The sequence below is a fragment of the Hypomesus nipponensis genome, chromosome 26 (genome assembly GCF_054491055.1).
Source record: "Hypomesus nipponensis isolate SF chromosome 26, ASM5449105v1, whole genome shotgun sequence".
Lineage (NCBI taxonomy): Eukaryota > Metazoa > Chordata > Actinopteri > Osmeriformes > Osmeridae > Hypomesus > Hypomesus nipponensis.
This window is the reverse complement of record NC_140386.1, coordinates 3,856,723-3,883,405: the sequence shown is the minus strand read 5'-3', so window position 1 is coordinate 3,883,405 and position 26,683 is coordinate 3,856,723. Positions and strand designations below refer to the sequence as shown.

General features: G+C 40.2%; 2 protein-coding genes across 2 annotated transcripts in view; one reads left to right on the top strand and one right to left on the bottom strand.

The window, feature by feature from the left end:
* Positions 1-1,285: 1,285 nt before the first annotated feature.
* LOC146221043 (protein shisa-like-2A) lies at positions 1,286-4,274 on the bottom strand. Its single transcript, XM_084693026.1, has 3 exons — positions 4,093-4,274; positions 3,363-3,499; positions 1,286-2,384 (listed from the first exon to the last, which is right to left on the bottom strand). Exons 1-3 carry the CDS (start codon positions 4,272-4,274, stop codon positions 2,200-2,202), a joined length of 504 nt encoding a protein of 167 aa, XP_084549152.1. The 3' UTR covers positions 1,286-2,199.
* An 8,762-nt stretch (positions 4,275-13,036) lies between these two features.
* Positions 13,037-26,683, top strand: part of slc1a7b (solute carrier family 1 member 7b) — a 29,069-nt gene continuing 15,422 nt past the window's right edge. The window contains exons 1-2 of the mRNA XM_084692407.1: positions 13,037-13,287; positions 21,985-22,064. Coding sequence (XP_084548533.1) covers positions 13,147-13,287; positions 21,985-22,064 — 221 coding nt within the window. The 5' untranslated portion in view covers positions 13,037-13,146. The remainder of the gene's footprint in view (positions 13,288-21,984; positions 22,065-26,683) is intronic.

Genomic DNA, 26,683 nt, shown 5'->3' with positions numbered 1-26,683 from the left:
TACTATCTTTAATTGTTATTTGGTGTTGCACGACCACGTTTTTTGGGTTGCTCGTTGGTCTTTTACTCAGGATTATATCCAGGTTATCAAACCATGGGAATGATATGTTTTCGTCTGACGAGCTACCACTTTTCCATAGAACATCACGCACTTTTAGCTGTCTAAATTTGTAACTTTCAACCAACATTGGTCCACTGTGCAATATTGACGCTTTATTTCAGTACCTAGGCCTATATCAATAAATAATTTAAATACCTCGCTACTCTGTCTCCACAAGTATCTCTGCAATATGATCATCAGACCATATTTGCCGTTGCTTCACTTCATCATTGCCCCACTTTCCCTCAACTAATTTCGCTGCTAATGAACGGCTGTCTCCGCCAAGTGTAAATTCCTTTTTCAACCCACAATGCACTACATTTTGGTTTGCTTCCTGGAATAGGTCAATATTAAGTCCAATTACGTTCACACCTAAAGCAAACCGAACCATGGTTCACTTGGAACCGGACCGAGTCCCATCTTTTTAGGGGGACCATGGTTCGGTTGTTTGGTCCGCACTAGAGTTCGAATGCGTGTTCTCACCTCTCCAAACGAACCGTACTTTCAGAGAAAACGGACCATGGTCCGATTGAAACGGACCAAACATGTCAGGTGTGAAAGCACCCATAGAGTCAAATAACCATTGGTTATTCCGTTGGTATTGGCATAATTTGGTTCATGCAAATACTCAGTTTCCCATCTTCCTATAAACCATAGCATAGGGGAATTAGTTTTGGTTGCTTGGCCAACATTTAACCCCCGTCAGTACCCAGAAAAAATAATACATTTGTTTATGTAAACAGCTTTTTATTTACAGTCGTCATATCAGCATAATGAAATTATCATAGTTTACAAATTCCACAAGCCTTTCAGAGAAACATTAAATGCTCAATCTATGTTGTTCCCAGGGTCTGTGCTTGGGTACTTCATCAGGTACTAGTATTCCTTCATCAGTGAGTGCATTACATTTGGTAATAATCATGCCAAATCCCAAAAGTAAGTAATTTGCTCACTCAAACAGTAGTTCTGGATCAAACAACAGCAGGAGCAAAACAGACAGGGGCCTTTGCTTCTCTACCTGCTCCTGGATTTTTGACCTTCTGCCTGCCTGATACGACTAGCCTACTCCCTTTATGCCTTTGCTGAATAAATCTGCGCTCTGCGCTTGGGTCTGCTCTAGGAGGCAGGAGTAGACCCAAGTGCAGATCGGCTAGCCGTATCCAGTGTTCAGGCAGAAGGTCAAAAATCCAGGAGCAGGTAGAGAAGCAAATTTACCCTCAAGGATCAGGCAGGAGGGAACAAGGTCTGGAACAAACAAGGATCATCAACAAGAGGCCAAACAGGAAATCAAATCAACACTCAGAATGTGACAGTAAACTACACAAGACTTTGCAAGGGACACAAGGGAATCAGGGGTATATATACAGACCAGCTTGATGGGTAACCAGACACTGGTGTGCAGGGATAAGTGGGCAACTCTATCCAAGGAGTGGGTGTGCACAACAGATAGGCAGAAACAGAATGGAACAAACCAACAGTAAACAGGGGGATCCAGATTTGAAGGCCTCAATACTCAGGGGAAGAGGAGTGCTGGATTGTGACAGCTGGGTTGTAGAGCGTTGTGGATGAGGACGGCTAAAAAGCTCAAAGTTTGTTTTTTAAATTCAGAACACAGACATCCTTCAGTGTTTTTTTATGTGTTAATATTGAACATAAAAACCTAAAACATTGTTGCATTTTGTTTTTGGATGTGACGTTGTATGTTTGTGAGATCCTGTCAATTAAAATGTTTTCCATTTTAAGGACAAAAATAAATGTCTAAAATTCAGTAGTTTTTTTTCTCACTTCTAAAGGAGTAAAAATGATGTTTTTAATGGTTTCAAAAAGCTTGTAAAGAAACAGAATGGGATATGTGGTTACTGTTTGATAGTGATGTAATTCCTTAGCCGACTGAACACCAATTAATCAATTATGCTTCTTGAAAATTAAATATTGATATATACATATAAGCTTATTTCTTCAAGATGTTTACACTTTCAGTTGATGATCAGCTTCCAACCCCCTCTCTTTCCATTTCCTGTTAAAGTTAAATAGGAAGAAAGAGAATGTTTTTACAGTGCATAAATAACTGTAATACTGGTTTGAGGTGCCTCTGCCAGTCTATGAAGGACCTTCTACGTTGATGGTTGTGACAGTAGCCATGAAGCACCTCTGAAAGAGGCGTTCTGGGTCAGGAGGTTGATTGTCACAGTCTAACTTGCCCCTCAGGAAATGCTTCCGAAGCCCTTGTGGACCGGTGGGGGCAACACATTGGCTTGGTCCCTGCTGTGGACTTAGCTCATTACCTGGAACACAAAGTCGTTTTTGACATTTGACTCCTCTCAACGATTGAATGAAACCTATGAAGTGTGGTGAAAATAAAATAATTGTTTCTATATACTGTCACACAAGTTACTGTAATTGCAGGTCTGACCAGTTTGACACAAAATATAATAGCCATTGTTATGGAAATGAGAACCTATTCTTTGCAAACAGAATGCCTTGTGATTTTCAGGCCCAGGGTGCGGAGAGGTATGGACCCACTGCAAAAGCTGTTTTTTTTACAGCATCCTAAAATCCACCACCTCATCACAATGAACTGTTTCAATTTTGTGTGAACATCCATGCTTTGACCTCACCATGATATATCACAGCCTTTCCTGTGTCAAACACATTTCTTACAACCCATGTAAACACATACATCAGGACATGCAGATTGACTGACAAAAACCATGATGGTAATGAAGGAAAACATGGAAGGATAGATCACAAGAAAGATTTTTCTTTTGAAAAAAACAAACAATCTTGTCTCCCTGACTGTATCATAGTCCGATTGAAATCACATGAGCAAAGGGTTAACTGGCATAGTAGACTGTGGAACATGACAACAAGGCAAGAACTGTACAGCAGAAACAAATGTCTCAACAATTACTATTCAACAATAATGGGGCAATCTTGTTCTAGTCCCTAGTGTGGAGTGTGAAGTGCCAATTTGGCTGTCATGGTTTTACAAAACATTACACAAGAAAAAAGACAGGAGGCTATATTTCTCTCATATGTCAATCTATCTCATCTCTCTACCTCTTCTTTAAATGCATGTTACACTGAAACTGTTTACAGTATTAGAAAAAAGTTCTATACCACAAACTATGACTGACTTTTTAATGGGCACAACAGAAAAATAAACGTATTTATAATGTTAAATATAGAACTGGATAAATCATATAATGCCAGAGAGCAGTATTATGTTCATACCTATCATATTTTTATTGCATTGTACTGACCTGGAGATTGGAGGGGGAGCCCATTGTCCAAGCCTCTGGGTTTGGTGGCAATGAACAAATAGCAGAGCACACAGACGGTGATGATGAAGGCTAGCAGAACCGCAGCTGCTATGGAGAGACCCACGAGAGCTCCCAGACTGCAGTGAAATGAGATCAGTCATCAGCAAACTCTCAAAAACAATGAAACAAATGCTCTCTGTCAGTACGACTATATAATTATATATAATTACAATAAACTCTGCACAACTCTGTTTAGAACTTTCTGAAAACGATGTTAAAACTGATCATAGGCTACATTTCCTCTTTGTTAGGCTAATGTAACCTACATTTAGAATATGCATTTTGAAGAGATCACTATGCGGACAGACTCATTCTGTTGGAGAAGGAATATAGCTCCTCCTTGGAGAATATCTTAGAAAATCCAGGTAGCTATCCAATTTAATTCTGATGGTTCGATATGACTCAATTGAGGTAATACATTCTTCAAAATAACTCGAAAATTGTCTAAACTGGACATGTTCAGGTTAGCCTATGCTGCTGATTTGATGTTGGATCATCCAACGTTTAAAACCAAGTTTTCCGAGAACGCTAGCTGCCTACAGGTCATATTATGCCCGAGATGCAACAGGTAGGCTGTAAGCACAGGATTGTAGCTACTCTTTAGAAAAACGTAAAGCTTCCGTATAATTCGCAAGATAGTCATTAGCGCCGCACCTGCAGTTGGTCTTACCTCAGCCACCACATGTATCCATATTCATAAGGGAAAAAACTGTTGGGGTCATCGCAGCAATATTTCACATCGTTAAAACCGCAACAAAAAACTGACCGTGCGTTACTGTCCGATTTGGGGCACGCGAATCCATCCACAAACACTTTCTCTGCATTGTAGTAGCTCTTGCAGTCTGCGCTCATCCTTACTCGAAACCCAGGCAATTTTCAGTAAATGTTCAGGGCTGTGAGATGATCATACTAGATCTTAAGTTTTAACCCGTGAGATTCCATTTCGAAGTGATCTAAACTTTTTCAGTCAAACAGTAACGCAAGTTCTTGTCAGTGGTATTGGCGACATAAAAAGGAATTTGAGCTTTCACTTTCCCCGCCAGACATCCCTACCGGAGCTGTCTAAGGTTCTGAACAGTTTCTTTCAATCTCTCTCTCTCTCTCTCTCTCTCTCTCTCTCTCTCTCTCTCTCTCTCTCTCTCTCTCTCTCTCTCTCTCTCTCTCTCTCTCTCTCTCTCTCTCTCCCTCTCTCCACTCTTTCCCTTTCAAACTGTGTAGCAAAATGGTGCGAACTATCTTATAAAGGCAACATTTATAAGCCATGAATTAGATCAATAAATCTAAAGCATATCATTCTGATTTGTAATGTTCTCAAATGAATCAGGGAGACAGTCAGATTTCAAACATCTGTTTTTGTGTTTTGTACATGTGTATTATCCCGTGTTCTAAACCTGTTTTACAGCTGTACAGCCCCCTGTACTGTATGTATGTTACTGTAACAGTTATTTTGTATACTTGCATTTTGTACTTGTTCCTCCTCTTGCCTGCTGCACGTCCCTACTACTACTTAAACGATTTATTATTCAAAGAGAGCAGGCTTTAGAAACACTGGCCTATAGACAGGGCCGCCCATAAGGGGGGAAAGGTGGGAAAGCTTTCTGGGGCCCAGCCGTGGTGGGGCCCAGCCATGCCAGCAGCAATAATCATGTTTGTCTTAAATATTTTAAGAAATTATGACCAATTTATTTTGAACTGAAATACTCACCATTACTTAAAAAGTAAACATTAACATTGTTGCTTTAGTTAAATGTAGCCTGTTTCATAATGACCCCCCCCCCCCCTCCTAAAAATTGTATGAGTCGTTTTTTGTTTAGCGCTGTCTTTATTCATGTAAGGTTAAGCTAATAATGTCAGAGTAGGCTACATTTCGTTGCTATGCCAGGACCTGTTCAGAAATTGATATATCAGAAAAGAAAAGAGAAAAAAAGGTGAGAGCGAGCAAGGGCATTCGACCCCATATTTTTTTTTCAGTCAACTCCGAAAGAAGCTCCCAGCCAGGATGCAGAGACGAGCAGCAGTAGCCACGATGCTAGCAAAGAGGTGGCTAGTTAGAGCAAAGCTGACACTGAAAAAGCGCATTTTCTGCACTGCTCTGAGGACATTCTGCACTTGTAACTTGGCAGGAGGAGAAAGGTCCCTCAGTAAACTCAAATAACTTGCGCTCCACAATGAGCCAGGAGAGGCTCAATCACAATACTTTCCATTGAGTGTGAATTGGCTAAACAAATGGACTTCAAATACATTATAAAAGACTTTGCATCCAGAAAGACAAGGAAGATGGCTGTATAATAGGCAAAGATGAAGGCAGGTAAATTGCATTTTATACTAGAAAATGTGGTGCGAGTGTAGCAGATCTCAGTGTGTCAAACTGTTGTGTGTGTGTGTGTGTGTGTGTCTGGACCGGCACCAAACAAGTTGTTAAGGCCTCTCAGTTATATTTATTAAACTTTATGTTTAAGTTTTATGTATAAAGATGTATTTGTTTTGTTATAATGTAGCTGCCATCACTGAGTAAGTTTCTCTAAGTTTACATATGTTTTATGCAGGAGAGAAAAAGCACACATGCCCATGCGTTAATAAGTAAGACCTATGGGGGGGGGGGGGGGGGGGGCGTTTCACTGGACCTTTTCAGGGGTCCAGCAATTTCTATGGGCGGCCCTGCCTCTAGGTGATAATGAGAGCTTAAACTTTGTAGTTACAGAATGCAGTACATTACAATACTGTATCTCCAGAGCACATGCTTTTTACATTCTATATGCATAATTGAGCTTTTTATGCATTAATTATGAATGCAATTGATTCCAGCTATTTCAACAATGCTGAAAGCAATCACTTTTTTACCGTTTTTCACAATTGTTAACACACATTCCTCAAAAATTAACAGCTTTCTCAAAACTGCACACACAAAATTGAAAACCTCACACATAGAATGCTAAACCTGACACTCCCTTTGCAAGATGACTCTTTACCATCAAATCTCTTACCTGTTCACAAAATGGAACTTGTGTTCTCATTTGGTACACACAGCCATATTTTCAAATGACACACACCATTCATAGCAGTACACACAACTATTTGCTGCACACTACCAAGCATTCACAGCACACAGTAGTGCAAAATTGAAAACACAATTATAGAAATGGAACACACCATATTCCTGACAATGACTCTGGAGAATTCCCCTTTTGTAAAATGTCTCAGTGTAAGCCTTCTTTTTTCATAGTCAAATATAAAACAGCACACATATGCAGCAAAAAAAGTTTTATTTCTGAACAGTACAGTACTGTTCAGGACCTGCTCAACCCATTGCAGCACACAAAGTGATGTTCCCACTGTGCTCGCCGGGGACCTCAAAAATGGCACACTGGCCAATGACATTTCTGCCCCGGTACCTCTTCTTCACCAGGTTTAATCCAACCTCATAAGTGAATATGTATTCATATACCTCATCAGCTGTGTCATGCTCCTGGATCTGCTGAAACAGACAGCATGATAATGCATGTTATAGAATGGACACAGATGGGTCAACGCAGTGGGCTATAGTGAGACACTGTAGAAAAGGAATATTGGATTTCAGGTACAAAACATGCATGTGTCAGTGCTGAATGTATGGGACTTACAAGCACAAACTCTCGCTGTAACTCCTTGATGTGGTCTGTGTTCCAGTCGAATAGGACCCTGTACACTTGTTTCATCTACATGGCATTCCTGCGGAGAACACGGTCCAGTGTAGAGAAGCTGACGGTCTGGATATTTCTGAATGTGGCATGTTCAGCCAGGATCCTGGTTTGTATCTTTTGGAGTGTGATTGCGTTGTTTTCACAAACCATTTTCACAATGTCAGTCTCCTGTTCGGCTGTGAAAGTGCATGTTCTTCCTCCACAGTGTGGTTCTCTTAGTCTTGCAAAATACAAATACTGTGAGCACACTGTATTCTATATGCAGTATTTCAGTACACAAGGCAAATAGAATTCATACCTGTTCTCCATTCTAAAGGTTCTAATGATGGCAGCAACTGTGAAGCGGCTGAGATTTGGTTGGACCCTCTTGCCAGCCTCCCTCATGCTCAAACCATGGTTGGCACATCATTGATCTCATTAGAGATCAACGTTCTCCTTCTTTCTCCTCCGCCTCCTTCTTCCCTCATCTTCCTCTTCCTGACGTCCTCCTCTTCCTCCTCCTTGTCCTCCTCCTCTTCCTTGTCCTCCTCTTCCTCTCCCTCCCTTTCCTTGTCCTCCTCTTCCTGTCTCTCCTCTTCCATGTCCTCGTTCTTGTCCTCCTCTCACTCTTATTCCTCTCCTTCTCTGGTTGTTGATATGTTCTTAGTTCTCCATTTTTCACCAAACAAAACGGGCTCAAGGCCCTTTTTATGCTACAGTCCTGATCGCAAATTGCTCACCAGCAGGCTTGGGGAGTAACAAAATACATGTAACTGCGTTATGTAATCAGGATACAAAAAAAAGGTATATGTATTCCGGTACAGTATATTTTTTTTAATCTGATTACAGATACTTTTAGGAAACATTTGGATTACAAACAGGATTACACATAAAATACACATTTTAGATTTTAAAATTAAGAACATTATCATGGACACGCGCACTTCACAAAACTCCACGAGAAGACAACCCATAGGCGCCAAATAAATCTAACGTTTTAAGTTAGCCAACTCTGATCTTTTATAGTCCACTCAGGTCAGAACCAACACCGGCTTTCCCTTGGCTGAGCTATTAGCCCGAAAGCTAACGTTATGCTAGCAAGATTCAGAGGCAATAAAATTGTGTACTGTTGACAAACAGTAAATATGATTTTAAAGTAGGTTTGACAAAAAGATTTGCTAGCTAACCAGCCATGTCACTGTCCCAAAATCAATATCAAGATTTTCATGAACAATATCGGTCATATACTAGTACTAGGCTACAGTACGGCCGCAGCCTGTGGAGTGAGTTGAATAGCAAATGGATGTGAGATGACTGCATCAAAGTTCACATTTTCTCCAAACAGTGATTATAATTCGACAGTATGTTTAACAACCAGACAAACCAGCTATCGAGCCATGTCATTGTCCCCAAATAAAATCAAGATTTTTAAGAAGAAAATAATCGGCCATGTGCAGAGTTGCTGCTACTGTCGTGTAGGCCGCAGCCTGTCTGCAGTAGATTGACTAGCGAGGTGAATAGCGAATGGGATGTGAGGTGAGCAGTTACGTGACACTGACACACTACATTCAGAAAAGTAAAATTCAGTCACTCAATGTTGTAAATACAAGTTAGCTTGTTAAAGTCTTTCAAAATTGTAAATGGAGGCTTTGACTCCGTTCCTGTTGTTATGGTCACTTATTTCAGATACTTTGTACAGGCTCTTGTGTAGCCAGCGGAATAATTTAGAACGGTGAAAAGACAGTTTTGCTGCAATGACGTATTAGGTGTTCATTATCACTCCATATCGGACACCCCCGCAGCCAATCAGAATTGAGTATTCACCCAGACCTAAATTCTAACGGACACCTAAAGGAAAGCCGGTGTTGGTTTTATGAGCTGAGCGGACTAGAATTATCAGAGTTGGCTAATGTTGAAAATGTTTAACAACAGCAAGCTACCGGAACTACGTTACACAAAAACTGTTTCAAAAAGCTCTGTTTCACTGGCAGTGGGTGTTCACAATGCTGTATTTCACTCCATTCTACACCAAACACGTCAGGGAGGACTGCCTTTTGTAGATACGAGTCATCTGAAGATTGCCAGAATATAGGATTTCTTTAACCAAGCCTGTTTCATTCATCATTTGCCTTAGAAAGCGACTTCCGTTAGCCAACTTCATTGAAAACCATTCAAACCGGTTGACAGCAGTGTTTTTTTTTGGAACTGCAGCGAGCTACATGTATCACGTGATCACGTGTCGGCGAGATCAAAGCGTGTCGCAACTCTCTTTTCTATGGCTCTGAACTGAAGGTGTCAGAATAATTACAAAACACGAGTCAAAGTTGTCTGTATGAGTCGGGCCAATCATGAAATAGCTGTGTCGTCACTAGAACCCGTGCAGTTGCTCTTGATAAAATGCGCTCGGCTGCAGCCGGCAGTTTTCGAAGCGATCTCACGGTACTTTGATGGCGACGTCACAGTGACCTATCCTCGGCGCCGTCTCAAGTCGAACAAAAAGTCTAACCAGAATTCACAGTTTCAAGTCAGCCGCCTGCAGCCGGCAGCGCTGCATGAAGTCAGTCCATGTCGAACGCACCTAATACGTGGGTTAGGGTTAGAGATCCCAAATCAAACGCGGCAAATCTGGAGCAGACGCCATGTTGTCAGAGCAATCAGCTGCACTTGCACTGGTGGTTAAGGTCAATCGCTACATCTCCGAGGCAACCGCTTGTAGCTAGGTCCGTAAACGTTTGTTTACCTCAGCGAACTTCCACGAGGTATACAAACGGATTTGTTAACTTTTGAAAACGTACCCTGGACCATTAAGAACAGCGTATTGGTCTAATTATAATGTTAGTATAAAGTTCCACAGCAACCCCGTTTTCATTACAATCTGTCATGGAGTTCACTTGATTCGCACAGAAGTGATTGGACGGCATCTTTACCCTTACCGTTTTGTTCTAAAGCATCACCAGTTTCACCGGCAGGTGGTGAAAAAGCGGCCAGAGGTCAAATACAAAAAAAAGATCATCCATATGGGTCTAATTATGTGAGTAGCAGTCAGATCAGATTGGAAATAGCCCCCTTCCTCACTGTGCTGTGAAAAATAAAAGCGCCAGCATCAATATGGCTGAGTGAAGATTGTGGATTATCTTCTATTATTATTCTGTCTTATTGCCCCTCCTTTTTTGTTGACTCGGGAACTGAAAGCAGGTATTTCATCTACCTCTGTTCCCTCAAGCGGAAAATAAGTCATTGGTAGCATCACTCAGAAACTTGTATCTCATAGTGTATAGGAACTGTAATTTAACTTTCAACAAATGCAGTTTCCTCAAACAGAGTTTTTCATGACCCTAGCTATTTGTAAAAGATCTAGCCTGGCTTCCAGCCCAACTTGGCCCCGCCCACAACAACAATTTCCTACAACGGATTTACAGCAGTCTAACCTAAAACCCATGTTTCAAAATCGAAATCAAAATATATGTGATCGAATCATCCAAACATCGGATACCTAAAGAAGTCTTTAAAGCCTTAATTAAATTATTTGTCTCAAAACATATCAGGATGACCAGTTAGACGCTGTAAATCGCAAGGACAGTAATGTATGTTGCAGACATCCCATGGCTTTACAGTTTATGGATTGTCTGCAGCACAAAGGTGAAGGGCAGGCTAAGGTCGCTAAGCTAAAACCTTCAAACCTTTCACATCCCGATGACAACCAGCTATTCTCCCACCACACCAGATTACATAATCAAATTACAAGTGAGAGACACATCTAGTAAAGTGCATCCCTGTCAGTAAAAATAAAAATAACTGGTGCATTCATTACCTATGCTTATGCATGATTTTATATTGTGAATGCATTCTGGAAGAGATGCATATGAACCAGCCATTAATATTGTTAATGAATGAATGCATGTCATCTTCTGGAAGGTTTTCTAATCCAGTGTAATCCCAGCCTGATGAAACCAGATAGAGAGGAAATATTGGCAAAAGAGAGGGATTAGTGACCATGGAGTCTGGGGATCCCATGTGATTTCAGCACAAGCTCAAACACACACGACCACACACATGCAACATATTCAGGCATGCATGGCATCTGACTGAGGCACTTTGGTCCATTCAACATTTTGCTATTTGAAATATCTCAGATTACATGGAGGATGCACTGCAGTCCTGGGTTGTGTGTGACTTGATGTAGGATTGGATTTGTAAAGTCAGCCGACATTGCAGTTTGCATGCTCATAGGATTATTCTGTGGGCACATGCCTCAAAGTGATTTTCATGGTTCTCCTGTTCTACATTTTACTTTTCTATTTACAGGAAACAATTAAATGCCAGACTGTAATCTCTCCCCTCCTCTCATCCCTCTTTATCATCACTCTCTCCATCTCATACACTCTCTCTCTCTCTCTCTGTCCATATCCATCACAAATTAAATGTTTCCCGATGCTGATTTTGCCTCTGACGTAAAAAAACAAAACAAAACAAAAAAGAAACCCCATGGCTCTGTCAGTTCTGGATGTACGTATGTGGAGTTAGCTAAAAACAAATTTGATCCATTCCATTCTCTCTAATTGCATTTCCTCATCTCAATAAGGCCATGACGTATTTTCCTGCCTGTCCCAAAGGACAATCCTTATTCTGGGTTTTGCTGAAAGCATGAATCATGATTTTGATTACACCAAACATTGTTTAAATTAAAGCTTGTTCTTGTCCTGTGCAAGATAGCGGAGAGGGTTGAACTATGGCAGAAGAAAAGACAGGAGACAATGAGAATTGGTGTCACCTCTCCCTGACTGACACAGACGGAGTCATGGCAACAGCCGTTGGAGGACAAAGTGACCTGAATCGCAAGTTATGGGTCAGTAAAAGATTAAAGCTCCTCTGCGCAAAAAATACATGCAAAATCATTTTGAAGCTTATCTTGAATAATGTTTCTATCTTTGAGAAGCCTTTGGGAATGCGTAGTTGGTGGTTGGTTAACATATGCATAGCTGTCCACTATGAGTCCTGGGGTGGCGATGAATCCTTTCAGCCGGATACAAAAACCCACATTTGCAGTACAACTCTAACATGACGAATTGAAAATAGAGACAACTTCCTGGAAACAACGGATTGCTCCAACTGTCCAAGCAGCTGGATTTCTGCCAATCCCTATTGAGCTTTAATCATCTCAATCATATAAAACTACAATTGACTTCATGGAATAGTTATGATCTTCAAAGCCTATACTGCTTATGCATATCATGAAGTGTGGTTGGACAGAAGCTTTGTGGCTGCAGTGTACATACTATTAATGCTATTAAAATAAAATGTTGTTTTTTTCCCCCCACTTAAAGAACCTTTGTTTCGACCACACACAGTATGTGGATGAGATTATATCCGATTTCACACCAAATTGACAAGATTCAGAAAAACAATTCAGAAGATAAATGTATTTCTGAATATCACTATATCCTTGCATGTTTCTGTTTCAAGATGATTTTCAATTGGATTGCCTACACTTGAGCAGATTATAAACTGTGACCCAAAACTGACAGCATTAGAGTCAAACTTCCTTATCCTCCGTATTTTCCAAGACAATAAGGCAGCCAGTATTACCATGCCTTTTCTCAAATTGTGGGTAACCTTTGTGTAATATTGTTCATGGATATTTAATCCAGTCTCAGACCCCTTTAATATAGTGCCACTCTAACTGGATTGGGGATGTTAACCCCAAGGACAATACTGACAGCTGTCACAGCCCCCTGGCGGCTGGCTGGGGAACAGGGACCACGCAGGGGAGAGGGCTGGGCCTCAGCAGGGTGGAGCACAGAGGGAGGGGATGCCTGGAAAGTGTCATGATCTTCTTAGTTCAGAGCACATCACCACGCGGAGAGAGCAAGAGGAGGGACGGTTCAGTCCGAAAGTGCTTCAAACGTGGAGCGCCAAAAAGAGATCCTCCTGTTGCCTCTCGTCCGTGCAGATTGTTCCGCTTCTTCTCTCTCTCTTTCTGTCATACTAGTCATCCTCAATCATCCCGCCTGGATTTGGGCTGTAAACGTATGGGTTGGTGATCGGGAGAGGACAGGGGATTCGTCATGGCCGTGGCTCTGGATGCGGTGTGGGTGAGGGTGAAGAACGTGTGCAAACAGAATGGACTCCTCATCCTGTCAGTGCTGGCTGTGGTCATAGGGTGCCTGCTGGGGTTCTTCCTCCGGACCAAGCGCCTTACAGAGCAGGTCAGTCTCCCGCCTCATTCCAGAACACCTGTGACCCTCAGACCTGCCTGCCCTCATAGCCCTCCCTGTAAACATATCCAGCCAAAGCTGCCACCTGTACACAATCTGCCATGACATCTCATCCTGACACGTAACAAAGTGTGACCACCTTTTTTCCAACATCAGTCATCTGTGATGTGTTCTTCGTGAACAGGTCCATCATGGATTTTGGATGTATGGATTGTTACAATTCCATACCCCTTCTCCTCAGAAAGAGTGTTCGATGCATTCAATGTTTTCAGCAGTTTGGAGATATATAATACTGTAGTTTGGTCTATAAAAGGAAATAAGTTGCTTTACTCGAGTGATATTTAGTTTTCTTGAATATAACTTCTATGTTACTAAGCCTACAGAAAATTCTCAGAAAGGTCTACAAAATAGCCAACAGGGCCTTTTCTTTGACAATGGAGGATTACCATCCAATCAAACAAATGCTTTCAGTAATTGTACATTAAACAGGAGTGCTTCTCTGCACATTAAAGAGAAACTGGTGTCCATGTTTTCAGTCAAATTAGAAAGAGCTTTAATCAGTTGTCTAGTAGAGCTGTGGGGTGGAACGGAAGGGGGAGGCAATCAAGCGTGACTAGTTATAGGTGACCCCCATTTAGGTGCCCAAACATCGTTACATTGTGACGAGAACAATGCATCCCCAAAGAAATCGCAAATGTTATTTGTACTCATTTAAAAGTCACCAACACATGCCCTTTTCTGAATTTTTGATTATTTATTATTTACCTATTGAGGGTAGTGTCATTCAATTCAGCTTAAATAAAAGAGACAGACATCAAGGAACAAAATATGTGTCGAAGAAATACTTGCAACAGAAGCCCACATTAGTCTCTGACAAACAACAGCACTCTCTTTTGTCCTTTAATCTTCTCCCACTCTCTCTGGTGTCTTCCAAAAATTAATAACAGAGGTGAAAAAATATATTTTCTCACGTGTATTACAAAAGCTAGAAAAGCTTAGAGAACTCACTACTGACCCAGGTGTGCCAGAAATGATACACGTATCCAAGTATTGGCAAAAATATTGCAAAGGTGTACAGTGCCCATGTCACCTGAGCAGTACATTACTAAAGCCTACTGTGGGCTCAGATTTAAACTTCTAATGCAGAGCAAGTGTCCTTAAATAGTCCTATCTTTCTTTAAAAATATTGATTCATTAATTACAGCAAAGAGTTCCTCCAAATGAGTGAGAAAAATCTGTGACAGGATTTCATTATGGCATTGTATATTCAAAGTAATTATTATCCATAGTCTTTATAGACTCCCATTCAAAATCCCCCAAAGCAATTGTTAATGATTCCGCCTTCTAACAATCTCTTTATGCAAATAATACCTTTAAACATTGATTGGGTAGAATTTAGAATATCCCTCAAAATATGTAGCTCAAGCAATATGGCTATCTCTAGCCATATTGCTTGAGATATCGCTATTCAGTGCTATTCAAGGTTTATTCAGCTACAAGGTAATGTAGTTTACCATTACATCAGTTTGAAAGTTACTCAGTGTTTGACTGTTTATACATTTTCACTTAATTTTATCTGACCCTTCATAGACTTAAAGCGATGTAGTAATTGGCTAAACATTGGATTCTAATGACAGAACCCATGGATCAGTGATTGTAAAGCTTTGAAGCCATGGCTGCACAGTGCAAGCCTACTCTATTAATGACCTCCTAGCTGTCGATTCCCACTAGATTATTTACATGAAAAGATAACTATTGAAGAATGTTCTGATTTTTCTGATTTTTCTTTAGCAAAAAAACTTGTTTTTCCTATTAACATCTTGCCATCGGTTAGCCCTTAGGCCTTGTTGGCTTTGCGGCAGTGGTGTAGTTCCTAGTAATACAGTTGCTAGCTAAGTTTGCAAGCTTGATAATCATTTACTGTTTATGAAATTTAATGCAGGGACAAATGTTTGTGAAACCATTGCAAAACCAAAGATTACTGTAACTGTTTAAGAAAACAATTTAAAGTAGCCTATGACAAAAAATATTTGCACACACACAACAAAAACCTTGAAATAAGATTCTGCATATTGAGAAAGGTGCTAGCTGGGAAAAATCCAGAATTGTTTAACATTCCAGTGTGAAACATGACTTATTCACCCAAAGGAAAGCTCCTGATATCAATAGCTGTTGTCTTTGGTAAAAAATTAAATTAAAAACAAGATGTTATAGTACAAACATACCATGTAAATTAAGGTATTTGAAATGCCTCCAAAGAAAGGATTTTAAATGACCACCAAAACTCTAACTCTACAAACACTAACACTTTTACATATACAAAGACAACTGCAACTGCCTGAACATACAGCTAACCTACTTAATGACAGAACTTGCAGTGTAAAAGCTGTAGCAAATATCAAGTTATTGTGTCATTGCATTGTCTAACACGATGGTGTTGGGTTCTAGGCAACACAATAAAGATCTCAAGAGCTCAGACCAATGTACAATTACAGTACTCCTCCAGCCAAAACACATTTCAATGAACCAAGTGAGGTATTGAGGCAATAAGATCAGACAGATTTTAGGCCTAATACAACTGCCATTATTGTTACATCCAACTCTCATTAAGAACTTGAGCAAATACAGTGATAGGGGCCAGAGATTTCGTCTAGTGTGATTCTGGCTGTGTTGTGTCACACTTGGCTGTTAAAAGCTGCACCATGGCTGCTCTCTCGACTAGTCTTTTGGCAATGACTGTAGTTGTTGCTTATGCCACACACACACTCACGCAAACACACATACATGGACACACACACAGACCATACACATTTACACATACATGCACACATAACACACACACACTCTCAAATACACACTCCAGAACATGCAAACACACATACGCTGGCCGTACGCAAGTACTGATCCTGCTCTTACACAGCGTACTAAGCTCTCACTGCTTAATGCCGTACAGAAAAGCTCTTTAGCTGACATTATCATGTACCAGCCTCTCGCTTTCCCATACTATATTCCTCTATCTCTTCCGTGGACTTCCAATCTTTACAAGCAACACCATCTCTTGTATATCATTATTCTCATTTTCCATTTTGGGGGTCCATTTTGGCGATATTCCCTTAAATTTGTTCTCCCTTCGTCCCCCACTTCTAATCCACTGGACCTGTCTTACCCAGGCGCATCTGTTCGGATCACCTTCTCTTTTTTTCTGATCTTATTCTTCATTGTCAGCCTCACAAGCACTCAGTTTTAAGGTCTACATCTTTTGGATTGCTCATTACATTTTGTCTTACTAATGACAATGGTTTAACCCCAAATGAAAAGGTTCTATATGAAGACATTTCTATTGAAACAATTTTTATCCAATATAAATGTTTAAACCACAATTATATAAGTAACATGAAAATGTGATCATTAGAAAATGTAATTAATCTTAAATTTATCTTTTGTACACTTTAAAAAATGTAAGTGCATTATTTTTGTAGAATTCCATCTATTTATTGGTTTTATCTCTTGTTCTTCATACAGTATTTTTTATTTACTTATACATATATCAAACGTTTACGAAAGATAAATTGCTGTATTCCCTTCTCTTGTCATCCCTGTCTCTCTCATACACATCTGTTGTCTTTGCTTATTTATTTGAAAATGCCCTTACATTTTCAATACAAGACATATGCACACAAGGCAACTAAAAATGCATTTTAAATGTCAAGGCCACTCCTGTAATAATCTTCCATAGTTTAAATCTGTACATCTGTAGTCAGGCAAGTCTGTATACATCTAAGGTAGTACGGAGAGAACCAGCAGATAATTACACATTCAGCCGGATACCAATTCTGTCCTCATGTCAAGGAAAATTTGTCAAGCAATGTTTATAAAAGATGAGTGCGAATGCACAAAACATCCAACTGCATTGGTGCAACATTTGCCACTAGTCTCAAAATATAATCAGCAACAACATGTTTTCAGAGGGCAAAAATGTTCCCAGTAATGTCTGCCCAACCAGTCCAGGATTAGGAAAAAAGATCAGTAAGCTTTTATAACTTTTTATTTTTACTTGATTGAATGATTTGACTAAAAGCTTTCAAACCTCCTACAGATCACAAGTAGGCACACTTCAGGAATCTCTCCCAACCCATCTCCACATACACCTTCATTTTTTCACCACTGCTGTCTCCTTTCCTCTTTTTGCTCTGTCATTCTCTCAATTTCTCTCTCTCTCTCTCTCTCTCTCTCTCTCTCTCTCTCTCTCTCTCTTTCTCTCTCTGTCTTGCTCTCTCTCACTCTATCCCCTTTTTCTCTATTTCTCTCTCGCTCTGTTTTCCTATGTTTGTCTCTGTACCTACATCAGTCTCCCGTGATCTAACTCTGTTGACAAGTACTCAGACGACGGCTAGAGCCCTGAGCTCAGAGAGGGATTATTGCCCATCGACTCCCGTGGCAGATTCCAACCACTGTGCCACCAAAGTGATAGCTTAAGGGAAAGAAGCTTTTTCAAAGTTTTGGCAAACTACCAAGTCTACTCTGATAGAGTGAGGGAGTGGGTGATGGCCGGGGTCTAGTGATGCGTCTGGACGGACACTGGAGTGTTTTCATCTGAATCGAGGCCAAGTTAGTGACGTAGAAACCTGGGGGGTTTAATGGAGATGTTTCATCCAGGATCTGCTGGAGCAACAGTAATTACTAAAAAGGATTTGTGCTTGAATTCCGTCACTTCCTTCAGCTGTCACAAGAAGTTCTTTGTTATGAGTTCTTCCCCTGGTCCCTGTCTGTCTCAGCGTAGAATCATCCAGAGTCTGATGTGTAATGCTGCTTTGCTAGTGCACCAAAAGAGGCAATCAACCCTTGTGCTGCCTTCGGGTCACATGACGCAAAGGTTCATAACGAACCATTGTTGTGTTTACCCAATACAAAAACAAATAAAAAGTCATTTATTTTAACCTTCACAATGTGGGGATCTGGGACAGCCCAACAGTTTAAAGAAAATGCTTCACTTTGTTTTTGTATTCAGTAAAGTTGTCGCAATACGACGGTGGGTCACAATGACTGATGGTCAGAATGACTCGAAGATAACACAAGGGTTAAATCAGATATGGTAAAATCTTTCATGCAGCATGGCTACACAATAATCAAAAACATGTATTTTTCGATTGGACATTGCAAGCACATTCCAAGCATTTTGAAAACCTTTTCAAAACAGTTAGCACACAGCCCAAACCAGAGCAGACGCTCAAAATAAAAAACCTTCATCAAAACGTACAATTTACATCTATAAACAACAGCAAATGAGAAAAAGATACAGTACATCAAACAAGGCAAACAGCATGCAGTAAACACTTGTCGAAGAACAAGGCCATGTTTTCATCACCATCACAATAGATATATTCCCTTGCAATGCAACGTCTCCACACAAGGTCTCTGATTGCCAACTGAACAACAAAGATGTTTTTCGCACAGTAAGACTCAGAAGAGAATTGAATTGAACATGTGAATTTATGACTTGAGACCAAATAGGGTAATTTTTTGTTTAAAATGATTTGCTCATCAATGAAATGCACTTCACATTTCTAATGTGTATGAAATAAATCTAAAAATAACTGCTCTGTAAAGACTGCTTTCTAGATTATAATAAATATCAAGTGGATCACAGTTCCATTAAACATACTTTTCACGGTCAATATGTGGACCCCACTCAGTATTTGGACACCTGGTTGTTGAACCTCTCAGCAATATGGATCAATATGGATTGGGTTCCCACTTTTGTGTCTGTAACTGCCTCGTCTTTTCTGGGAAGGTTTTCAAATAGACATTGGAACATTGATGGAAGATTTGCTTCCATTAAGCCAAGAGCATTGGAGGTTGGTCACTGATGTTGGGTGATTGGACCTGGCTTAAAGATAGCGTTATAATTTACATTTATAGAATTACATTTTATTGTTTAGCATTACAGTACATAACATGTCTACCAGTAGAGCTAAAGTTTATTGCCCAAAAACCAAGAAAAACAGCAAATTTAGTTAATTGGCTTGATAAGTGACTTGACTGGCTGCATATATCCATCCCTGACTTATTAACCCATCATTAGTGTCCATCCTATAATTCCCAAGGAATGAGTACAAATTGCTAGCCTGGCTCTGCCCTCCTACGTACTTCCGCTAAATTTTTATTTAGCTTCTGTTCTAGGTCTGGGCTTTCGATATATTAGTCAGTTTTTGCCCGCTACATTTTTGGCGGCCCAATCAGCGAACAGAGGGAGTGGCTGAGAACGATGACGTGGCTGTTGCGCCCTAGTTTGAGTTGTAGTTCAGTAATGTTCAGTGAGGAGCAAGCGAAGCTATTCGGTCTGTTGTGGCAACGCTGCTGAATATACAGAAGTTAGAGTCATAAGGTAGGAGCAAGATCAATCTTTGCTGAGTATTGTTGGTGGCCATGATGTTGTGGCCCTCCACCCCATGGGGTTCGGGAAAAGTTAGATTTTCCAGGTAGCTAGTGGTGAAAGAGTTGGCTAACGCGAATGCTAGTGATTGATTATGGCAGATCCAGAGTGGCTTTGGGCAGATCCAATAGTTTTAAACTTTACAGTGACAGAGTACCCGGCTTTAAGGAAGTTAACGCTTGTCAATGAAGCGATCCCAGACTCTCTGTACAAATGAAATGTACGAGAGTCTGGTTAGGACCAGGCTAATTAATTGCCCCAGATAGCCTCCAAGATATTGTGGACAGCCTTCCCAGAAGGGAAGCAGCTGTCGTAGCTGCAAAGGGGGCACCAACTTAAAGTAACAGTACTTTGGATAGAAGCGTTTGCTAAAATGAATAAATGTACTGTCCTTGGTTTTGGAATGGGATGCCCAACAAGCTCATAAAAGTGTGATGGTCAGGTGTCCACTTTCTTTTGGCCATAAAGTTTATCTTGGTAGTAGTTGAGAAGCAACACAATATGCTGACTGAACTTGAGAGGGCACAACTTCCTCGAGAAGAGTTTGGTAGATAAACATCTAGCATCAAAAATATATACATTTTAAATACTAAATAGACTTGCTGCTTATCCAGACTGCTTATCATCTTAGTTGTTACCTTCACTTGTGAAAACGTAAACACTCCATCTCCCAGAAAATAGTTTACATTGTAAACAGCAGAAAATCAAGGAGGTGGTAGGGGTTTATTCATCTGAGAGGTATTCCTTCAAGAGTTTATTTAAATCAGCACATCTAACTACTGTTGATGAGGAAAGCAACGGCTTAGCACGCTCATCATAATTTCAACTGTTTACATGGTTTCATATGTACCATAATTATCACCCTCATAATATACTAAGACATGTATGTCTTCTTTTCATTCCTGCTTTACCTTTTAATTGCTGTGAATGCTACTCTTGTTTAAGAATGTAATTTAAACACAATGGAAATGCACCCACATGGAGTGGATAATGGGATGAGCATGATCATAAAGAAATTCAAAAACAAATTCATATAATCATGCCTATAATCTAAGGGTGAATTATATTACTGTTGCTTGCTTTTTCTACAGGTACACTGTTGCACTTTTTGAGGTTCATGTTGTTTAATTGTAACTTGTTTAACTATATGCTCTTATGGTTCTTCCCATTGGCACTTATTTGCTTTTTAAAATTTTGAAGTTGAAGTTGGTTTATTTGAGACAAAAACTTAGTTTCATACAATTGAGCTAACAAATAAAAGCATATTTACATCCGTCTGAAACAGGTGTAGGCTGAAGCTCATGCTTATAATGCCTACCCTTTATGATAGCATCTAATATCTTAAAAATAAGTAGAAATAATTATTGTCTTATATCATTATGTTGACAATCAGATCTGAACAGAATACAACAAAAAAAACATTAATATTTTTCATGCAATAGAGTTGCACGGTCCAAATACATTTACATTTATGCATTTAGCAGACGCTTTTATCCAAAGCGACTTCCAAGAGAGAGTACAACAAAATCACAGACAGTACAACAAAATACAACAAAAACAGCTTGTTCTTCTATCACTCTTTAAATGTTTTCATATAATTGCATTGCATTATCTTTAAATAGTTTCTTTAACTTACTAAAGGTCCCACATATTTTTAGTTCCGCATGACAGCTGTTCCATAAATGTAAACCTTTAACGGAAATACAATGGTATTTAGCATTGGTCCTCACTTGGTGCTTTTTGAATATACAAGATCCCCTTAAGTCATGTTGGCATTCTCTTTTTGTGAACAACCCTTGGATACTTTATGACAACTGAAAAAAAGTTTTTTTGCTTTGTACATGATTTGTAATGTTTTAGTTCTTTTTAATTCTTTAAATTGTACAGCCTTTAATAAAAAAAAAGGAGTTTGTTGGCTCCCTATAGGTAGTTTTCTTTACTATTCGTATGGCTTCCTTTTGAATCATAAAAAGTTGATCTGTGTTTGTTTTATATGTGTTTCCCCATACTTCCACACAATAAGTAATGTATGGTAGCATTACATACCAAAACACAGTGTATAATGACATTTCATTTAAGAAATTTAAGAAACATTGTATAATATTGCAATTGATTTGGAAATCTTGTTCTTAGTATAAAATATATGGGGCTTCCAATTTAAGTTATTATCTATAATTGCTAAAGTACTACTTTAAGTACTACCCGCAATGTTTTGGGGCTTGTTGTTATAACTATCATTTTTTTCCTACCTACAGGAGGTGAAATATTTCCAGTTTCCCGGTGAGCTCCTGATGAGGATGTTGAAGATGCTGATTCTTCCTCTTGTCGTGTCCAGGTAGATTCAATGTTTCTTGTCAAATGCAACTCTTAATGCGTTCCACTAAATGATAAGTCGGTCCACAGTCAAGGGTGAAAACTGAAATCTTAAAATCTTTTTTTCTTGCTTGGTGAATGTTTATTGTGCGTAATATGGCATGGCAGCATATGTAAAGTCATGTATTTTACAGTTGTCTTGATATTGTCAGAGGTGAAGACATTGTGTAATAGTCTTGTGGTTGTAGCATTAGATGTCTGCTGAAAAACCTTTCGTTATCCGTCTGTCTGATTAAAAATAATTGAGATTAATAATAATCTGAAACAAATGCTTGTTTCAACAATTATTATTAGTTTTGACCCGTCCAATACTGTCCTTAAAAAAAATAAGAGAACTGAATGACCAAAAGACTTTCCAGTTGCTGCTCAGATTACAGATTAGTCTACTGGACAGGAAGGTCTGACCAGTGAAAACCCTGAGTTGGATAACCCTGAGATGAAGCAAACTCTGGGTTTTCCGTTCCAGAAAGAGAAGTTACGCAAACTATGGGTCAGTGTCCATGGTAACTGACTCTATAAACCTAACCTGCTCCCTAGCAGGTTTTTCATAACAAACTCTGCATTTCTACCTATCCCCTCCCACTTTTTGAGCCTGATACAGTTGGAAGACATGGGGTGTCCTTTCCTGGTTCAGCGGACTGATCTGGAACAAAATTTGATTTGCTTACGGTATTCTATTGCTACTGAGAAAAAGGTGGTTGAAGTTATGCAAATACTCTAAATCTCAGCTGATTCCTAACTAGGAAACACTCAGATGTTGAGGTTCTTTCAATCACATGACCATATGGTACATATAAAGACGACCTCTTTGGGCTGATCTTGTGTGGAAAAATTACAATATAGAGCAACACGAAGAAAGTAAGAATACAGTTATGCCTGTATGAGGGAGAGTAAGACAGGTACCAGGACAAGCGAGAGGAGTGGGACAAGAGAGAGAGAGAGGAAGAGAAGTACCAGGACAAGGGAGAGGAAGACAAGTACCAGGACAAGGGAGAGGAGTGGGGCAAGGGCAAGGGAGAGGGAGAGGAAAACAAGTACCAGGACAAGGGAGATGAGTGTGACAAGGGAGAGGGAGAGGAAGACAAGTACCAGGACAAGGGAGAGGAAGACAAGTACCAGGACAAGGGAGATGAGTGTGACAAGGGAGAGGGAGAGGAAGACAAGTACCAGGACCAGGGAGAGGAAGACAAGTACCAGGCCAAGGGAGAGGAGTGGCGAAAGGGAGAGGAGTTAGAATGTGTGGTGGCGCACAGAGAACGGCCAGAGCTAGTGTAATACTGTAAATGGAAGCTATATTGCATATTTCTTGCAATAATGTCCTGTTGCAAATTAAGCCTTTACTGCAGCAATTATGTTTCTGTATTTTTTTTTTCAATACGGTAACCGCACATTCTATAAAGCTACTCTGAGATGGGTCATTCGTTTTTTGTTCTGAATTTATGCTGCAAAAGAAACAAAATGCATGCATTTACAAAACCCAACAAAACATAAATGTAGAGAGGATTCAAAAGAAACTGCATTGCGAACACAATTTCTAATCTACATACTGTGAGACCGGACACATACAATGAATGCAGTTTCTGTAATTCCACCTGATGTTGGTGCTTTTTATGACATGCTCTGTGCTATGATTGACTAAATGTTCGTGTGAAAAGAGAACGTGTGTTAGTGTTTGGTAGACATGGTGTCATGTTTAGTGTATTTTTGTGTTATGACAATTAGTGTTTGAGTTTAGTTTACAATGTGTGATTTTGAGCATGAAATTAACAGTTTTGCCAATTGTGTGGGGTAGGTGTGTTGGTGCGTTAAGAGTTGGTTTAGTAAATGCATGCATTTTGTTTCTTTTGCTGCAGAAATTCAGAACAAAAAAGAATGATCCATCTCAGAGTAGCATTATAGAATGTATGGTTACTATATTGAAAAAAAAAGAAGACAGAAACATAATTGCTGCAGTAAAGTCTTCATTTGCAACAGGACATTACTGCAAGAAAAATATGCAATATAGCTGCCATTTACAGTATTACCCTAGCTCTGGCCCTTCTCTGAGCGCCACCACACATTCTAACTACTCTCCCTTTCCCTTGTCCCACTCCTCTCCCTTGTCCTGGTACTTGTCTCCCTCTCCCTCGTGCAGGCATTACTGTATTCTTACTTTCTTTGTGTTGCTCTATATTGTTATTTTTCCACACAAGATCAGTTCAAAGAGGTCCTCTTTATATACCATATGGTCATGCGATTGAAAGAACCTCAACACCTGACTGTTTCCTAGTTGGGAATCAGCTGTGAATTACAGTATTTGCATAACTTAAGCTGTTTCTCAGTAGCAATGGAATAAAATACAGGGGATATATTTGTGTTTCAATTCACAATATAAACAGCTGTTCACATTGACTTTAGCCAATAATTTAGGTTTTGAACATGATGTTATCTGTTTTGCTAACAGTGTGAAAGCATTGGTAAATTAGGCAGTAAAAATTGATTGTTTTGGTCTTGGTTGAGCTTGTGTGTAAAAGAAGTTCAAGCATTTAAAAATTGTGTTTACTCTATGCATTTTGTGTCAAAGCAACAAGAAATGTGTTAATCGCACATAGTACAAAAGTAGCCTACACAGACAGATGTTGTGCTAACTCTGTTAAGACTTTAGGAAACTTGTTAAAGGTATTGAAAAAAACTGGCATAGTGATTGTAAAAAACTGTAACATCATGTCGTCGTTATCTACCGCTTGTCCGGGGGTCGGGACGCGGGGGCAGCAACCTTACAGTGCGTTCACACAGCAGCGTTTTTTACTGCGCTGCACCACTGGCCTTCCCACAGTGCACCACGCTCGGGGGCGTGTCAGACAGATTAATTCAGAGCTGTAGTTCTCTTAAATCACTGTTGTAGTTCGTATAATGTCATGGCAAATGTGCAGACAAAATACAACTTTTACACACATTAAGCAAAAATCCGATACGCTTTCTAGATCTGACATGATCTTATCTACAAAAAAGATGCATCAGACATAAACGTTGACATGTGTAACCTTTTCTTATATTACTCGAAATATCTGCAAATCAATCGCTAGATTATGACTTGCCACTACACATTCACTGTATGGATGGTGAGTGCCTGCCAGACAGCATTTCAACGTTGAATGTGAATCGTGTGCCGGGTGAGCTAGCTAGACTATGCAGCTAGCACAGAATAAAGTTACATAATGTGACAAAACTGAATTAAAGTACAAAATACACACCAGGGACGCCGACAACCTCAGCAACCCTGCGCCAGGCATCATTTTTGTTTTGTTTACGTCTCTGTAATCGAACAGACGTATCAGAAAATACTGGGTATGAAGACACACATACGATGAGTTGCTCCTTCATCTTGAAATTGTCGAACCTAGAAATGTTTACCATGAACAACAGTTGCTACGTTACAAGAAACAAGAAACCAACCCGATTGGCCAATGCTAGCGTTTTCATGCTCCTCATTTACATAAAGTTGAGAAAATCCAACTTTCCACTCCCCGCTTGCCTTCCCACAATGGCGTCCAGGAGGCATCCTAATCCACCTCAGCTGGCTCGTCTCGATGTGGAGGAGCAGCAGTTCTACTCTGAGCCCCTCCCGGATGACCGAGCTTCTCACCCTATCACTAAGGGAAAGCCCCGACACCCTGCGGAGAAAGCTCATTCCGGCCGCTATTCGCAATCTCGTTCTTTCGGTCACTACCCATAGTTCGTGACCGTAGGTGAGGGTAGGAACGTAGATCGACTGGTAAATAGAGAGCAATTTGCCTTTCGACTCAGCTCCTTCTTCACTGCGGACGCCACACCGATCCGCCTGTCGACCTCGTGCTCCATTCTCCCCTAACTTGTGGACAAGACCCCGAGATACTTGAACTCCTCCGCTTGGGTCAAGATCTCCTCCCCGACCCGGAGATGGCACTCCACCCTTTTCCGGTCGATAACCATGGCCTCAGATTTGGAGGTGATGATTCGCATCCCAGCCTCTTCACATTCGGTTGCAAACCGCTCCAGTGAGAGCTGAAGGTCGCGGGCCGATGAAGCCAACAGGACCACATCACCTGCAAAAAGCAGTGACCCGATCCTGAGGTCCCCAAACCGGACCCCCTCAACGCCCTGGCTGCGCCAAAAAATTCTCCTTTTCTGGTAACCGGGAATACATTAGATGACATTCAATTCCACAGTTTTAAATACAGAATTCACCTGCCATTAATTGAACATCTCACTGTTTGCAGCTCTGCAGGATGGTGGACCCCCCCCCCCTCCCGTCCTGGCAATGCCCATCCATGCTCTGTTCAACAGGATCAGAATGTGAAAAATCCTTTTTATATTTATTATTCTCATCCTTTCAGTGTACATTTAAAACTGACAATTCCAAGACTGTAAATTATTATTATAAAGTAATCCTAAATGGAGAGAGAACAACCAGTAGCTACCATACATAAGCTTCTCATGTTATTTAATTGTAGCTTGTTTAACTACATGCTCTTTTGTTTCTTCCCATTGGCACTTATGTGCTTTTCAAAATATATGCTTCATGTTTTGGCTACCCAAAATGTTTTTGGGGCTATCTCATCG

What these genes read in the sequence shown, in the direction of transcription:
- LOC146221043 (XM_084693026.1), bottom strand. Translation starts at nt 4,274, where the DNA reads ATGAGCGCAGACTGCAAGAGCTACTACAATGCAGAGAAAGTGTTTGTG. An exon ending in GGATACATGTGGTGGCTGAG is followed by an intron (nt 3,500 to 4,092) that starts GTAAGACCAACT and finishes ATTTCACTGCAG; the next exon opens with TCTGGGAGCTCTCGTGGGTC. An exon ending in GCTCCCCCTCCAATCTCCAG is followed by an intron (nt 2,385 to 3,362) that starts GTCAGTACAATG and finishes TTTGTGTTCCAG; the next exon opens with GTAATGAGCTAAGTCCACAG.